This window comes from Myodes glareolus, chromosome 22 (assembly GCF_982192425.1).
Source record: "Myodes glareolus chromosome 22, mMyoGla1.1, whole genome shotgun sequence".
NCBI classification, from domain to species: domain Eukaryota; kingdom Metazoa; phylum Chordata; class Mammalia; order Rodentia; family Cricetidae; genus Myodes; species Myodes glareolus.
In genome coordinates, this window is record NC_142047.1 from 20,518,247 (window position 1) to 20,536,284 (window position 18,038).

Consider the following 18,038-nt stretch of genomic DNA (forward strand, 5'->3'; position numbering starts at 1 on the left):
TGGGGTCCACTCTAGTCCTGCAGCAGGGCAGATGCTTCTGTACTTCCCTCACATTAGGCGTCTACACGGGACTCTGCTTTCTCCTGGTTTCTAGTCCAGGAGACTGTGGCCCATTGTCCTGAAATTGGCACTTCTGCCTCATATGCCGGAGTCTCCTTGCTTTAGTTTTCTCCTCTCATTCTCTGCTACACACCTGTGTTCTTGATTGACTTTTGTCTGTCCTCCATAGAAGGTGAGGACCAGGAGACAGTGACTGTGCTGTGTAACTTGTTTGAGCTACAGTAGTGTAGACCAGCTCTCTTCTGTGAAACTGTACCAGGAGAAAGGCATTATCCTGGTGCTGGCACTGTTCCTATTGCCAGGGTGTTTGAGGAATAGTTTCATTGATATATGTATTTGATGAGTATTTACCAATGTCAGGTTAGGAACCAGCCCCCAGCAAACTGAGAAAACAGTTCTCCAGGATTACATAGTCTGGTATTACTCTAAATCAGTAGATAACTGTATTTTCCTCCTCAGAAAACCATTCTTATTCTTTCAAATGAACTGCTTTTCATATTGGTCTGATGGAATCCGAACCATCAGCTCTGGTCAGTCTTCACTGAGTCCTCTGCTCATGTCCTTCCTTTCTGGGAACATTTAATTTTGAAGGGTCTTTTCTGCTAGCAGCTTCTTGGCAGGATAAAATACATATCTGGAAAATGACTGATTACTTTGGACTTTTAATTTGATTTTGGAGTTTGTTTTGAGACATACATACTTAGGAAATCTGAGGTAGAGAAAACAGGGAAGAAGAAAAACATGTGTATTTACAAAAACAAACATTTAGTTTAAGGAGTCTTTACAATGTGGTTATCTATCCATCCATTCATTCATTCTGGTGCAGAAGATTTAATTAGGACGTTCTAAGCCTGCCTTCTATCTCTATGCTACACCCAGTCACTCCAAGTGTGATTTCTTTTGACCTCTTTGTCCTACTTCCTCGTTCCATCTGGAGAGCCCAGGAGCAGGGCACTTTAAAACGTGATGGACACTAGGTGGCGCTGCAGCATTGCTCTTTATCAACCAAGCCTCAGAACACTTGCTCCAGCTGACTGGATTTCTGGGTGTCAGGGAAATTGTTTTGTTGGTAATGGGCATAGTGTAATATATTCTTCTCCACCTCGTGCAGCTATTTAATGCCCTGAAACATGCCCCTCTGTGGCCATGGCCTGTTAACTATGCTTATTTGGTGTAATAATTAGCAGAATTTCTCACTAACAGGGGTACTTACCAACACCTCACACCTCCACTGTGTTTTTGTACGTGATGGATTGTACATTCTCAGAAAAAGTTGGGAAGATCAAAGGTTAACCTGGGTCTAACAGGGCTACTTTCTGCACGTTTGTCCAGAATAGGTGTATATTAACTTGCTTCTGAGCCTCTTCAAACCGGGGTTGTGTGGAATACAAACATTTCTGAGCTTTTCTGTAAGGGCTCAGTGAAGGTTTGTAAACATAATGCTGTTAATTTTCTACCTTGTAGAATGATAGAAAAATAAATGAATAGCTGCCTGCATTGGATGGCACTCGCTGCTCAGTACTGTGTGTACTGGGAGTGTGCAAGTCCGCACAGCGAGCCTGGCACAAGCACTGCCTCCCAGGTTAAAATGGGGAGGAGAAGTTACACATGGGATTTTAATATTTTCCATGGCTGTAAGTTAGGCTCCATTTAATTCTTTGTGGTTTTGCAAGCCTTGCTAGGCTCCTACTATTTCTATGCCAACAATTTTATCATTTACAGAGCATGATCAGAATTAAGTGACAGAAGACCAAACAAGCTAAAGCTAAGTTGAAAGTAAGAAATGCTTTGGTTGGGCCATTAGCTTATCCCCCATGACCTTAGGCAGCCTGTTTACCGTAGCTTTGCTTTGATTCTCCCATTTCTTGTGGTTGGCACCATGCCTCTGCCCTCCTGAGTCTGGCGAAAATGAAATGAGAACTCTTCACAATACTTTTGCTTGTATTTATTTCCCTAGCCCCAGATAAGAGTGAGGTGTGATTATAATCATGTAAGACAACCAAAGAGGTTCCTGTGTTGACTCCAAGATAAATTATAGGGATTTTAAATGGAAGATTATTACAGTTTGAAGTATCTCAGACTTTGCCACTCATGCTGGGAATATGTAATATTCCCATATCTATATCTATATATAGATATAATTTGCTCTGTCCATCTTTGACCTTATTCTGTAGACCAGGCTGACCTGTAACTCTCAAAGGTCTACCTTCTTCTGCCTCCTGAGTGCTGGGGAGAAAGGCGTGCGCGACCACTATCTGGTTTGGGAGTTTGCTCTGACGGCTTTCTTTCCGAGTTCTAGCCCTGCACTTTTAATCACCTGCCACTTTGCAGCTTCCGCCTCAGCTCATGTCTGTGTGTGCACCTATGGCGCATGTATGGATTTAATGCCAAGATACAGCAATGAGGGGGTAGTTTCTGTATAGGAGCCTCCTGAGGAGCAGGGAAAGGAGCTCAGCCTGAGCCTCTAGAGCTGGGCTTCTGAAGCAGTGTTGTGGCCAGGGAGCCCCACATCTGCCACATGTGGGCAGGATAGGAATCAAGAAGCCATTTGTGAGAACAGACAGCTGTAGCTGCAGCCAGAGACAGCCAGGAATGAGGAAGGTGCCACCATGACAACTGGGCTTAAGAAGTATGAGTTAGTGGCCATTTCCGGGACTTTTGTTCAGTGTTTGCACAACCATGCTGTCTGCAGAGAAAGCCCAAACTTCACGACTCCGTTTCTTTCTATCTTCTGAGTCTCTCAGAAGTCTTCTCAGGCCCTGGGCGTGGTGGGGCCAAATACTTGTTCAGGGCCTTGGCTGCAGAGTGGCCCAAACCAGTATTCATTTGTTCTCCAGCACAGCGGATAGCTTAGCAAGTACTCTAAATGTGGTCAGTGGCGTTGACGTCCTCGTTTCGTGCATGGCCCCACCAGCCACTGTGCATACTGTATTCTCTACCATTTCCTCTGGCTCTCAGAGTGCTAGATTCTCTAGTTTGGTTTCCTTGGTTCAAGCTCAGCCGGTGCCTCCCTGGGCTTTCTCAGTAGTCTCCTTATCTGGCCCTTCGACCTCCAGTCTTGGTTCCTTTGAACTCACCCATATTATAAATAAAGTAGAATTTAAAACACAGGGCAACAAATTAAACACACACACACACACACATACACCCCACATACACACCCTCGTTCCCCAAAACTATCCCTTCACTGTGTTCCTGCCCTGCTCAAAAGCCTTTTGTGACTGCTTATTCCATTCAGGATGGAATCCAGACTCCTCAGCAGACTCTCTGGACCTTCCCTAATCAGGGCACAGCCTATCATCTCGCCTTATCTCCCACTCTGCCCTGCTGAAACCCAGTGTTAGCCAAAGGTCTAATCACCGACTCTTGATCACCAGCTTTGATTACTGACTTGTTAGCAGTGCTGCCCTTATTACCTGGCAATCTCGGTTTGCTGCTTTCTTCTTCTGGTCGCTTTGGCACATAGTTTTCCCTCCTTTGTTCAGACTTCTTACAGCACTATTTGCTAAGGCGTTTTTATTTTATTGCCTGCATTGTTAGTTTTCTTTTGCTCTATTTTTCATGTAAGCAGTATAAATATTTGTTATGGACTGATTGATTTGTTGATTCTGCATGGCTTTGACATCCACTTACTTGGGAAAGGGGGTTGGTGGAGGGTCAGTGTGGGGTTGAAGCAGAAGCCTGTCTCTATGACTTTGTCTTTTTGATTTCTAGTGAAAGGACAAATTAACTATTTGCTCTGAGCAAACGAATGCAGTGTTTTGTGGACTTAGTGTTTGAAAGGGACCCTGGGAGGGAGAGCCGGGGAGTTGAGCTCTTACCCCTGTTTGCTAGACTGGATGAGCTCCACTCTGCCGCAGCCTTGCAGTTTGTTTAAGTGCAGGCTGTGAAATCACAGTGAGGTTGGTGCTTGCTTGCCAGAGAGGAGGAAGAAAGGGTCTGAGTAAGTCAGGCATGCAAATTAGCCAGGCCTGTGGGCTTTAACAAATTGCACAATAAAGTCGCAAGAAATTTATTTTGTCTTCTTTTTGGGTTTTGTTTCTACCGTGCGAGAAAGTTTGTGTATGCGTGTGTGTGTGTGTGTGTGTGTGTGTATGTGTGTGTGTATGTGTGCATGCGCAAATATGATTTGTTTGTGAGTGCATGAGTATGTGTGTACAAGTGTGCATGTTGCATGTGTTTGTGAATATGCTTTGTAGATGTTTGAGCTTATGTGTTTGTGTGTGCAAGCAGCTATTAATATATTTGCTTTAGACTAGAAGTTCTCAAACTTTCTGTCTTACCAGCCTTTTTGTACTGAAGTTTACAGAGGTTCCCCAAGCCTTGTTTATGTGGAGGTTTGTCTGTGTAGTTACTGTGTTTGGAACAAAGCAGAAGAATTATAAAACAATTTTATCCATTTAATAATAGCAGAGACTGACTTTTTTATGAAAAGTAACTTTTCCAATACAAAAATGATCAAAAAGATTGATGTTATTTTACATACTGGAATATCTCCTTATTGTCTAGCATGTTGCAAGCTGTATTCTCATATCTAATTTTACACACTGTTGTTATAATGTGTTGTTTAGATTGAAGCATTTAAACAAACAAGTCTCCATCAGGTATTGAAGAGGGGAATATTGGAGTGTGCTTCTTAGTGTTAAATGTTCGTATTCTTCCTTGATATTATACTGAAACTTGACAAAGGACAGTTTTTTTATTTATTTATTTCAACAATGTCAGTTTTCAAAATTAACAAATAATAATTGTATATATGGAATGCATTGTCCTATTATGTCTGGTGCATGCGTATATTGTGGGATGGCCAAGTGAAACTAATTAGCATATCCATAATTTGCTTATCATTTATAGTAGTCTTTTTACAACTTAGAAATTGTCCATTGATATGAACTATAGTACCCAGGACTCATGCTTCTGTCCACTCAAATTTAGTAGCTGACTAGCATTTCTCCTTTAAACCCCAGTCCCTGCAGCGTCTGCAGACTGCTCTTCCCCTGTGTTTCTCAAGTGTCCCCATGGAGATCATGCATTCTTTTTAACCACAAATTAAAACAAGCAAATACTAATATTCTGAGAATACCATTATTGATCCTGTGGACTCTTTGCCAAACCAGCAGACCAGAGACTAGCTGGGCAGCTTTCAACAGGGAGCGTTCAGAGTGGGAGAAGAGCTTCAAGCTTATTTTTTCAAGGCTAATTTCTTCTTGATCCTGGAACTTAGCCCGAATGAGGCCATCAAGAGGAGAAAATCTCTTTCCTGTTCTTCCATTTCTTAGCCTAGGATCAGAATTCCTGGCTTTACTTTTCATTTTTTAAATTTAGTTTTTAAAGATGTATTTATTTGTATTGTATGTGTCTAGGTGTATGCCAGCGTACACCCGAGAGCACTGCCCACAGAGCAGGAGAGTTACAGGTGACTGTCAGCTGTCTTGTGGGTGCCAGGAACCGAACCCGGCTCCTCCGAAAGAGCAGGATGCTCAAAACAGCTGACCATCTCTCCAAATGTAGGAAGAGGTCTTTTTATCTTTTTTCCTTTTTTCCCAAATCTGCCTTTGGTGATAAGCACTCACCTAAGTCACCACAATGGTGGTGGTTGTTATTGTGTCTTAGGAGATTGATCGCCAGCATCAAATGTTGATCAAATGACTGTTTCCGCCACAGGGTCCCGCTGTGGAGACTTTTGTAAGGAGGCCTTTTCCACAGCAAGCCCTGTTTGGGGCAGCAAGCACACTCCCTTTCAGTCACTGACCCACTGCAAGCATTTCTGTGTGCTTGCTCATGTGAATTTACCCCTGCTCAGCGGTCTCCGAACCTTGAACACTGTCAGAGCTCCACAGAGCAGCTTCCTTTGCTGCCGGAGTAGAGTCCAGACGCAGGGCAGCAATTAAGCGAGCTTGTAATAGAAGACTCCCAATTTGCCAGTTTCTTTTTTTAACTTCTTGGGTGGTTGGGGCACATCATTGGAACAATTACTACATTTACTCAAGAGTTTGTCCTTTCTATTAAAAAAGATTCCAGCCAAGTGCCTTAAGGTGAGCGGAGGGGATTGTGTAACGGAGGCTCCTGCAAACCGGTCTTTGTTGTTCGAGAAGACTGAGTCCTTTGTGCTTCAGCTTGGCACCCAGCTTCAGTTCTAATTCAGGAGTCCAGCTCCTTTAATGATCAATTCTCCATTGTGTTCTGGACTTGGTTCACTCCCAGTTTACTGTCCAAGCCATCAGCTTCTTTGGAGAAATGGGGGCAGGGATGGCAGAAGAGACCCAGTCCTTTGGTGATAATTTATAGTCAGTCCCCACCCTTTATTTGTACACATTCACTGGAGAGAGTACTTGAGAACACGCGCTATGTGCTTTGCTGGCACTTTGTACAGCCTTGCCTAATTCTCGCAAGGTTCGGATGTGGGGTGGTTATGTTCCCTCTGTTGCTACTGTGACAGGGATAAGCATGTACCAGGTCCCCTTTATCTCACACCTGTGTGCCGGTCTGCCTTAGATCTTCACACACTGTCTTTTGTAACCCATTCAGTTAGATTCAGGGTTTAAAGTTGTAAATCAGTTTGTGTTACTTATGCTTCAGAGCCTCAGTGGCTCTGAGCTGCACATGAGCTGCGGTCCTTCTTTGCTGGAGGCCAGGCCCTACTCACCTGGCTCCTCCTGCCTCTGAGAGCCACCTGCGGGCTGTTGGACTCCAGGTACAGTTCCTCATGTTGTGGGAACCCCCAATCATAAAATTATTTTTGTTGCTGCTTCATAACTGTAATTCTGCTACTGTTATGGATTAGAATATAAATATCTGCATTTTCCGATGCTCTTAGGCTGCCCCCGTGAAAGGGTCGTTTGACTCCCCAAGGGGCCGTGACCCACAGGTTGAGAACTGCTGCCCTAGCGTGATTCGGGTGTCCAGGTCCCAAGTTGGTACTGTGGCAAAACTCCAGATGCGTAGTTTTTACCTCCCCTTCCAAATCAGGTGAACATTTCTCAGGTTCTTCATAAATCAGTACCTTTCACTGACATCCACTGGGCTTAAAAGCCTTTGGGATGGAATGCAGGCCATTTTAATGACAGGGTGACGCTCGTTACTACACGTAATTGGCTTGTTTATGAATATTGATACCAGTCCTCCTCCATCTTCCTCAGGTAGAGATCCCACAGGGATGGGAATCTCTTTCCTATTCAGCTCATTCCTTACCTCGTGTGTTATAGCTGGTGAAGCTGAATGAATGAATGAATGAACAAGTGTTTCATTGACAATTTCTTTGGATGTTTGTTTGTTCTGAGACAGAGCCTCACTGTAGAGAACATTTAGGTCTGGAACTCACCAGGTAGCTCATACTAGCTTCAAATCTGATGCATTTCTTCTGCCCTTTGAGTGCTAGGATCAGAGACATGAGCCGTTCTGCCCAGCTCCCCCGGCAGTCTGAATACTGTCAGGATACTTGCGATTTCACCCATCTTTAGTGAACGTTGGTGAGCCCACTGTGTATGAGACACCATAGCAGACACAGAAATAAGTGAGAGATGAGACCAACTTCAAAGAGTTAAAGTCTAAATACAAAACAACAGCACAGTCAGGATTAGCAGGTCAGAATCACAAGAGCACATTGGGACTGCAGTGTTTATTTATGAGATCTAATTGGAGTACATGCTTCATGACTTCCTATAGCAGCGGTTCTCAGACTTGCGAATGCTGCAGCCCTGTCATACAGTTCTTCCTGCTGTGGCGTCCCCAACCATAACATTTTCATAGCTACTTTATAACTGCAATTTTGCTACTGCTGAGAATCACGATGTAAATAATTTTGGAGATAGACGTTGCCGAAGGGGTCGCAACCCACAGGTTGAGAACTACTGCCCTCAGACTTTTAACACACGTGTCTTGTGTGTTTTGGTGCTTTACTTCTGATGACATTTACTTCCTGCTTTTCATTCTATAGATGAGTGTTCTTTAAACCTGGCTGATGTGCACTCTGCATCAGTGGCCTAGAAACAGTGCACACAGCCCTTCAGGATTTTCTCCTGTACTTCCTGGATCAGTAGGACCTGTGTTGCCTTGGAAGCCGTACTTAAAAAAAAAAAAATAACTCATAAAATGTGGTTTTAGAACTTGGCCCTCATATTTTACATTAATAAATCTTTCTCAGAGATTTTATGTGCATTTCACTGCATGATGAGTCTAATAGCATGCTTGCTGGTAGTGCATTCCGAAAAGTCCCTGAGATTTCTGGAGATGAAATAGTGAAAGTGGGAAAATGCCTGCCTTAGTTTAGCCAAGTTCATCATATAAGTTGAGTGTGGATTGGTGACATGGTGACTTTCAGAGTAACTACTATTTTTGTGTGTGTGGTGGGGGGGTGGTGGAACAAAAGCGGTGGATTGTACTTTCCTAGGATTTCTCTGCCTTGTGCCGGAGGAGAGCTAGCTAGACATGTGTCAGCAGACCTGCAGCGAGGTGAGCTGTCAGGGCGTTGGCGTTGATAGGCTCCTCTGGGTAGAACTCAGGGCATCCCACCAGCAAAATGAAGACTAGACTTAAATGGTTTCACATTTGGGCCTTACTTACTATAATTGCTGAAGCGCTAAATTGGGCGTGACAAACCTAACAGATAATTGCCAAGTAGGTTTCGTTACCAGTCATTGAATAGGTAGGTGATGTTCCTTCTGTTAAAGCCGAACTAGAAACAATGGGGACTATATTTGGAGTTAGGATTTGCATATTGCAGGTGTAGTCACATGCATTTAAACGTTTACAGTGGGTCTGTTAACTCAGTACACTTGCCTCTGTCACCATGGTCTGGAGTTTGTGGGGCACTGTGGGGGAGAAGTTGGAAGGGTTGTGATTTGAGAGAAATTATAAAAGAGGCTAGAACTCTAAAGAAAACCATTTTCTTTGAGTTGGTAAATATTAGGTCACATTTGGACAGTGGTCGTCTCTAAACACTTGTGTTACAGCTGAGCTTTCATTATTATCAGAGATCCCGTGGGAAACTAGTCTCAGTAGTTTTCATTCATTAGCATTAAGCATAAAGCGTTCATGGCTTTAATGGAAATGTAAAAGTCCTGCTGCAGCATAGTAAGGCTTACGATTCTCACTTCTGTGTGGGAACTCCAGCCTCACAGCACCCAGCCTTAGTGCTTGTGAAAGGGACTTTTGCCTTCATGGTTCAACAGAGACCCACTGACATCAGCCACCCTGTACCCAGTGTGGAGGTAAAATTACTTTTGAATAAAAGAATGAAGAAAGTCTGCTTGGTTTTTGCTTTGTGCGCTTATATTCCACTGGGTGAGAAGATAGCCCTTAGGACGAGGAAGCTGTTTTTTGTTCGGATGGTTTGGGAGTGAAGAGATGGGACAGTTGCAGAAAGCTGGGAGGCATGGGATAAAGGTCTGTATGACCTGGAGTAGGAGCCAAAGGGAGTTGAGGCAAGGGAGTCCCAGAGTGGCACAGATGTCTGTGTGTTGGCAGAGGTCGCTTGTTCGTCCCGGCCGCTCAAAACCGAAATACCCACACAGAAACTGTATTAATTAAATCACTGCTTGGCCTATTAGCTCTAGCTTCTTATTGGCTAGCTCTTACATCTTTATTTAACTCATTTCTATTAATCTGTGTATCACCACGTGGTTGTGGCTTACCGGCAAGGTTCCGGCTTGTCTGTTCCCAGCAGTGGCTACATGGCATCTTTCTGACTCTGCCTTCTTTCTCCCAGCATTCAGTTTAGCTTTTCCTGCCTAGCTCTGTTCTGCCCTGCTATAGGTCCAAAGCAGTTTCTTTATTCGTTAACTAATAAAAGCAGCACATAGACAGAAGGACTTCCCATATCATCTGTGGAGTTCATTAGAAAGGAAATGATACCAAGTGGCATGGTTCAGTATGCTTTTTAAAAAGGTTTCTGTGATTTGTGTGGAGAACGGATCCTAAAGAGGACGAGAAGAAAACCAGGAGGAAAAGTTACAGCACTGGGTGGCTTCACAGCGACTTGCCTGGAGGCAATAGCTCTGGGGATGAGAGGTGCGTGGATTGGGAATGTCTCGTGAAATGGAGGAAATGGTTCTGTGGTCTTGGGATTTCATAAGGAAGTTGATGCACACATTCTATGTTTGATTAGGAGGTTATAGGTCCTATAAGAGAAGCTGCTCTTTGAAGCATAGGTGGGGAAAGGCAGCCGTGGGATTGTTGGACACGGCCCTGTTGTGGTCCTGTGGCTGCAGGCACTTCTGACAGCATGCGTTCAAGGCAGAATGGCAGTGGAGTCACGTTATCTTTCGGCAGATCAGAGCAGAATGAAAAGAAAATAAATCATTCAGGCTCGTTAATGAAGTGGGTTTCCGAAGAGATGGTCTCAGTTCTGCTGCCTGCGATAATATGCTTTCTTAAGACACAAGCGCCAGTTACACATCTCAGATGTCTGAATAATTCTAGGTATCTTTTGACCGCTGTGAGCTCAGCGATCCATTTGGGTAGTCTCTGCAACTCTGAGGCTTTAATAGGTAGCAGTCAGAAGCAGAGGGGAAGAACATGGGAACACGCTGCAGTGTCAGTGGCTGGTGCTGTGGAGCCATTAGCCTTAAGTCTGCTAGGCTCCCCTGCTGTTGGAGCCCAAGGCAGCAAGGCAGCCTGCTGACGTGAGCACGGTCCTTCAGAACCAGCATTCTTGTCAAAATCCCAACCTCCACTTCCTAGGCAGCAGCGTTTGCTTACCAACACGTGTGTCTTAAGGGCCCTTGTTATCTGCACCGTCACCTTACGGGACAAAGGGACAGTCAGGTGAAAATGGCTCTAATATTGGCAGATGAGTTAACATGTGACTGCCGGTTCCTCTTTTTAGGAAAGGCAACCAACATTTGCTAACATACTCTGATGCTGGTAGTCTTCAAATGCCCCTGGGAGGGTCTGTATGTGGAGTTTGGCTCCCACCACTTTATGCCTAAGGGAGGAGTCTGGGGATTTGCCCATTAGCCACTAACTTAAGTTGTAACTTGGCTCACATTTAAGTGGCCAACTCAAATGTAAAAATAAATAGAAAGATAGCCTTTAGAATCGCCATCAGTTGCTTGCTTCTTTTTAATAGACTCATATTTAGTTGTGCAGATTAAATTTGAGACCTAATGTTAAACAGGGAGGACTGATTAATGCTGTGTTGGTAATTTAATCCCCACAACCCTTCAGATTTTCACTCTTCTTTTCCTCCCTGTAAGACTAGTGCATTTAACTAATTATCCAAACCTCTGTCATCTTAGACGGCAGGGTGTGTTCCTAGCAAAATAGACAAGTCAAATGAAATCTCGGCTAATGCACACCACTGCGTGAGAGACAAGGTATGTGAGTCTCGGCTCCATTGGTGTGAGGGGCTCAGAACAGGAACACCATGGTCACCAGTCCAGTCAGGGGTTCCACTAACTCTGAGGCATGGGTTTATTCTAGGGCTGTGTGTCCCCGTGTCCATCCGTGCCCCCATTCCATCTCCCTGCCTTCTCTTAACCATGGTGGGTAGTTCAGAAATGCCACGCTTTTGTTGAATGAGGTTTGTTTAATGACTGGGTAACAAGCAATGAAGGAAGAAAAATAGGCTGTATTTCCATCCAGTGATGTTCATTCACCATTTATAGAATGTGTGGCCTATTAGAAAAGTGCAGATTCCTAAGTTTAAGTAATTTAAAATGTGGTGGACATTCTACCCCTCAATTGTTTCGCTTTCACTTTTGCTTCCTTTCCTTTTAAGTTCCTTCTCTTATCTTTGGCTGTGTGCTTCTGATATAAAATGGATTTTATTTATGCCTAGTTTCTGACTTCATCACCCTAAATTCTCGGGAATGGTTGGTGTTTTCTTCTTTTCACCTCCCCCTGTACTGCGCTTCTTCGGTCTCGAGGGCTGTCCCCTGTGCCGTGTAGGGGCCGTGAGGCTTGTGTCCTTTGCTGGCTTGTACTGTGCTGGGTCAGTTATGTATGCACACACACTGCCTTTTCTCCTTCATGCACATTATGTAAGAAATGAGAACCAGGCCTTTGAGTAAGTTAATCACATGCCACATTTCACTCTGGAAATTAAATATGTTAGTTTAAGACTGTAGTATGTTTGTAAAGCTGAAACACACTACAAAGGGAGAGCTTGGGAATAGCTCAAGATTTGTCATAGTTGTCTGCCTTAAAATGTCCATGTGTGCTGCCATAGTTTTCTATCTGAATGTGTTCACTGACATGCCTCCAAAGCCGAGGTTTCATGTACCAAATTTCAGCCTAGATTGAATTTTCTGCATGGGAGAGATACCCTGTAAATGGAGCCATTGGCACCGTCCTGTGTGTAATGTAACTAGCGGGCAGCGCGGTGATGAACTGCAACATGAGCTGAGATCTTCAGACTGCTTGGAGAACATGGGCAAAACCCTCCCCACTCTTGATCTAGGTCGTTCTCCAAAAGCAACAAGTACTACTTGTCTTTTCGGAAAGCTGTCATGGAGCTGTAAAACCTGTGGTTTGTACTTAAGATTCCTCTGCTCCCTCAGCCTAGGAACACTCCACGGTTCTCTTGGAGTCTGATGAAAGTTTCCTAACTTTGAAGTTAGAGGAGGCTCTCATTTCTGATTAGGCAGTTGTAATTTCATTTTTTTTTTGGCTCATTTCATGATGCCAGAAAAATCATGCATGGTTCCATATTTGAAGACTAGCACAGGCCTCAGAACCTCAAGATCCTCCTTGATTTAGAAAGCACATCAGTGGACATCAGCTGCTCTTGAGTACTGTGACTATTAGCTTCCTGAGCTTTTAATTTCTTTCAACCCCTTTCCTCCCTCGCTCCCTCCCTCCCTCCCTCCCTCTCTCCCTCCCTCCCTTCTTTTTTCTTTCTTTCTTTCTTTTTCTTTCTTTCTTTCTTTTCGTCACATGTACTTTTCATAGTATTTAACATTTAAAAATTGCAGCAAAATACACCTAAAATGGCTCTCTTGATGAAGCAGCCCAGTGGCCCTTAGCCAACTGATATACTATACTCCTATCTCCACCATCCCTCTCCAGCTTCTCATCGTCACACACTGAGACTTCGTATGCGCCGTACCTTCTGGACATTGAATAGCTTCCCATTTGTTTTCCCTCAACCCCTATCCCCTATGATGATAACTTTCTAGCTCTCTTTGCAAAATATTTATTTTATTATGTGTAGGTTTTGCTGGTATGCATGTATGTCTGTGCACCATGTACATGCAGTGCCCATGGAAGATGGGAGAGAGTGCTGTAACTAGAGTTACAGAGAGCTCTGTACCGCCCTGCGGGTGCTAGAATTGAACCTGGATCCTCTGGAAGAGCAGCCAGTGCTCTTAACCACAGAGTTCTCTCTCCAGTCCCAATTTTCTACATCTTTAAATCGAATAATTCTAGGTACCCAACGCCTTTGGAATCATACAATATCTGTCCTTTTGTGACTGGAAAATTTCTTCAGTATTCGTCTGTGGTGTAAATGTATAAATTTCTTCCTTTTTAAGGCTGAATAATATTTCTTAGTGTGTAAAAATGCAGTTTGCTTAGCATTCATGCGCTGTGGACACTGGGTAGCTTCCATCATAGGCTCTTGTGAACAATGCTTCTGTGAGCACAGATGCTTTGAGTCCTTGTCTTTGCTTGAAGTGGGGTAGGTAAAAGAGTGTGCAGAGGCACTATATGTAAGCGAAGTGGAAGAGGAACAGGAGATACAATTCTGAATCATGTGTTAGGCCGACGGCGCTACTGACACGGGATTAGAAACAGGAGAAATGGGAACATGGGATGCCAGAGAGGAAGATGCTGACTTTGATTTTGGTCTTTTTGAATCCTGGGTGCTGGTGGGGATTTTCAAGACAGTTTTAAATATAGATTTGGGTCAAATGTGAGGGTTTGAGAGTTACCCTTAATAACCTCCTTCTAAGACTAGGCAGCCTGACCCGACCACCTCTGTCTACCTTTCCCATGTTACTCTACTTAGGTGTTTTGTCCCTACAGTGAGAGAAGTGACTAACACGCTAGGATTAGTCTCATGGTATAATTGAAAACAGTAGCTTCGAAGCATCAAATGCACGTACGGAAATAAGATTAAATGTCTGCTAATGAAGTTCCAGGGTTCTAGTTCATGTTCAAGCAAACAACAACATATACATGTGTGTACATGCGTGCGCGTGCGCATGCGCGCACGCACACACACACACACACACACACACACACACAAATAACAATGGAAGCAGAATGTTTTGAATCCCTATAAAGGAAAGCCATTGCTGTTCTGCTTTCTCCATAGTAGGAGTGTTCTTAAAGAATTTTATCCTTTGGTACAGCCTTTTGGGTGTCTTCAGCCTTACACATGTCTGGTGGTCTGCACCTCAGCTGAGCTGAGAAATGTGTTTCCACAATAATTTACTTGAAGCATTAATTACAAAGAGGTCCATTCTCTGTTGATGATTGTTGGGCTCTGAGGCAGATCTCTTGCTCTTTAGCCTGTCTTAGATGGAGTATGGATTTTCTCTTGGAAATATATATATATTCTTATACATGGATTAGCTTTAATGATAGACTCTCAGCAGAGACTTTTAAGGTGGCATCTGTAAGGTGAACCTTCTGAATTATTCAGTGTTTAATTTTTTGGTGGCATTTATAAATATTGTAGTGCTTTGTGTTTATAAAAAGTTCTAAGAACCAGTAAAAGGATCACAAGGGATGCAGGTTTTCCTGAGCTTCAAATGATAGAGTACATAAGTGTGAGATGTATATTCATGAAAATATCATTAGTTCTTTTTAGGCTACTGCTGAGAGCAGAGAAAGTATTACCTAATTAGTAAATTAAATGATTTGTCCTATGCTACTTTTCTAAGTCTTTCCTAATGAGCACTGATCACAGCTTAATTAGGAAGTCATTCAGCATTATGGGTAAGAAAATACCATCAAAATGGAAGACTGATTAGAAGAGTGGAAGCATGTGCGAATGGGATGCACTCTTTTGTTTTTAAAAGTGTACTAGTTAGATTTCTATTCCCTTTGTGTTATTTATTTTGAATTTTAATGCAAAAGGTCTAAAAAGTTTGGATCAAAGGGATGTTTACTCAGGACTGCTCTGGTTATGATAGATTTGTGAGTGAAGGATGCTTTCTTGGTGTGGAAGGGGATAACACTCTGGGCTGCCATGTCTGGTTGGCTGAGTGTGCACTGCATAAAATCAGTGACTTACAGAGTTGCAGAGAATAAAACAGAGTTTGTGTGTGCTAAGCTGTACTCTTTTGGGTAGGCCTGCACTGGTCTGGAGCAACGACACACCTTCCTGTTCTTACAGTGTTGCAGTGCTGCCTAACAATGACCCTGGCGGTGCTCTTTCTGGTATTCTTTCTTCCAAATAATTAGTATGAACCTCTGTCTGTCTCTCTGTCTGTCTGTCTGTCTGTCTCTCTCTCTCTTTCTGTGTGTGTGTGTGCGCATGTGATACTCACATGGTATATGCTACATGCAAGCATGGGCTGTGTAGATGTCTGAATATAAGGTGAAACATTACTAAATCTCTTGTTGCAATTACCTGTCCTCTTAGTCAGTGCTGTCTGACAAAGACTCGGTTTTCTGAAACAGCCTTCGACGATGCTGGATGGATAATTGCAAAAAGATGCCTCAAAACTGGATAAGAAAGCACAGAGGCTTACCATAAATTTGCGGTGATATTTGAGATGAGAGATAACTTTTTTAAAAGACACTATTTGGGCCTGGGGAGATGGTTCCACAGTTACAAGTGGTTGTTCTTCCAGAGGACACAGCTTCAGTTCCCAGCACCCTCGTGGCAGCCTACAGCCATGTGCAACTTCAGTTTCTGGAGGCCAGACACCTTCTTCTGACCGTTACAGGCTCCGGGCATGCATGTGGTGCACATACATACATGCAGGCAAAATATTACATACATAAAATAAAACAAATCTAGAAAAGAGCGCTACTGCAAGTGGGCACATCCAAATCAGGGTTTACAGGAGGAGTGGGCATCGCAGCTCCCCCGGCATCCAGGGTTGGTATCACTGAGAGCTGAACAGAGACTCAGGCTGTACGGGCGGCAAGATTCCTTCTGGGAGACTGTATTGACTGACTCGAAGGTCGCCTAGGCCATGAGAAAGACCCCGGATGGCACAGATGCAAGAGGAGTGAGTGGAACTGTCTCATGAAATGTGACAGGGAGCAGAATTAGTTTTGAAAGAATGCTTTATACATCTTACAATTTAAAGTGTGTATGACTCAGTTGGTCTATTTTATAATTGGCCCTTAGTGTATATCGTTAAAAGTGTACACATTTAAGTTCATTAAGATTTTTTTGTGTGTGTTTTCTTGGAAAATGATATATTGGCCTATATTTGAAGTCATTTTATACTCAGTAACATGTAATTCTTATTTTTAACCAGAAGCTGAGGCTTCTTGAGGAGCTTGAAGACACTTGGCTTCCTTACCTGACCCCCAAAGACGATGAGTTCTATCAGCAGGTACGGTGTTTAATACTTGTATCAGTCGGTAGGCTCTGTGTTTGCTCAGTGAAGTTGCTGGGCCTGCCCCCAGGCTGTGCAGAGGCTGCAGAGCACATGCCTTCCCTCGCAGTCTGCTGTCTCTGCGGACTCTGTCTAGGCACAGCACGCCATTTCACCTCCCCACATCCATGGCCCTTCCTACCTTTGCACCTCTCTGCTCACGCTGGCTTTCTGTTTGTTTTCTTTTGTTTTTGTCCTGCATAGAATATACCCTGTCCTCTCCTCCTGTTGCTGGGTGGCTGACCCTTTAGGAGTTCACTGAGGCATTGGCTCCTCTGTGAAGCTCTCGCCCTCTGTGTGGAGCTGCACCTTGAGAGTGTGCTGCGCTGCCTGCCTAGCCCATCGAATAGCAGTATTGGGATTCTGCATCTCCAACTCTGAATCCTGTACTCTTCCCTTATATATGACTAAAAAAATTCAAAATCACTCAAATTGGACTGGGAAAGAGGATTTATTGGCCTCACTTAGAAATCTCAAAGCATGTTGGTGTGCCCAGCCCCTCAAAAGCTGTCCCTGACCACTCTTTTTCTGGAGTTCTGGCTTTGACAGTCTCGTGTGTGTTCATGCTGATTTGGCTCTAACCTGATAGCCTGGGAGGACTTGGACAGCTCAAGGGATGTGTGGTCTTCAGCATCTGAGGTTGTAGAAGAGACTGGTGGGCTCTTTCCCTATGGTTCCCCCAGATTCCCCAGGCAGTGACTGGGTTAGCTTGGTTAGGCTCACTGTGTGTGCTGTTCATGTGCCTCTGTGGACTGGGGCTCAGTGGGGCCTTCTCACTCAAGCCGCATGGGTGAGTGGGTGGGGGGGAAGATGGATGATGTCCCAAAAGAAAAACTGAATTTGTTTCCAAATAAGAAGGGACAGGAGTGCTAGACAAGCAAAATATGGTGAAATTTCACCTATTTTTTTCCTGTTTGAACATATATTTGAAATATGGGAGTAGAACCATATCACCGTTGGTAGTGCTGGCTTGTCCATAGTAACCTCGACAATCAAGGAAGGGAGGGTAGAAGGCATTTGCCCACCTGGAGTCTGATTTCTAGGGCACTCTCATTTCTAAGACCTTGTCTTCAGCTTATGGGCACTCTCAGGTCTGAGGTTTTCTTCTCTGCCCTGGTTGTCCCTGAAGTCATGCCAGCTCCTAGCTTCAGGTCTACAGTGCATTGTCATTGCATCATCTCCCTCAGTCCTCTGGGATTTACCCTGCTGGATGTTTGCCCCTCCTCCAAGTAGCTTTGCAGCTTTCCCTGCGGAGCCTTCTCGCTCCACCTTCTGTCAGTCAGCCTGTTCCCTTCCTTGCAGAGCACCTGGGTGCTGGAGGCCGCGAATAGCTACTGGGCATCCCATAGGCTTTTCCTGAACCCCCTGAGCCCAGAGACTTGTCTCTGCCTCTGTTTTTTATCTCTACCCTCTCACCCATTTTTAATAGTGTTAATTTCATTTCGTTTTGGTTTGGTTTTGGTGTGATGCTGGCGG

At 44.0% G+C, this 18,038-nt stretch overlaps 1 protein-coding gene across 2 annotated transcripts in view; it reads left to right on the forward strand.

Moving 5' to 3' along the window:
- Positions 1–18,038, forward strand: part of Fto (FTO alpha-ketoglutarate dependent dioxygenase) — a 336,812-nt gene that overhangs the window by 63,989 nt on the left and 254,785 nt on the right. For both annotated transcript variants that reach the window (XM_048426787.3, XM_048426786.3), the window contains exon 2: positions 16,443–16,520. In XM_048426787.3, coding sequence (XP_048282744.1) covers positions 16,443–16,520 — 78 coding nt within the window. The remainder of the gene's footprint in view (positions 1–16,442; positions 16,521–18,038) is intronic.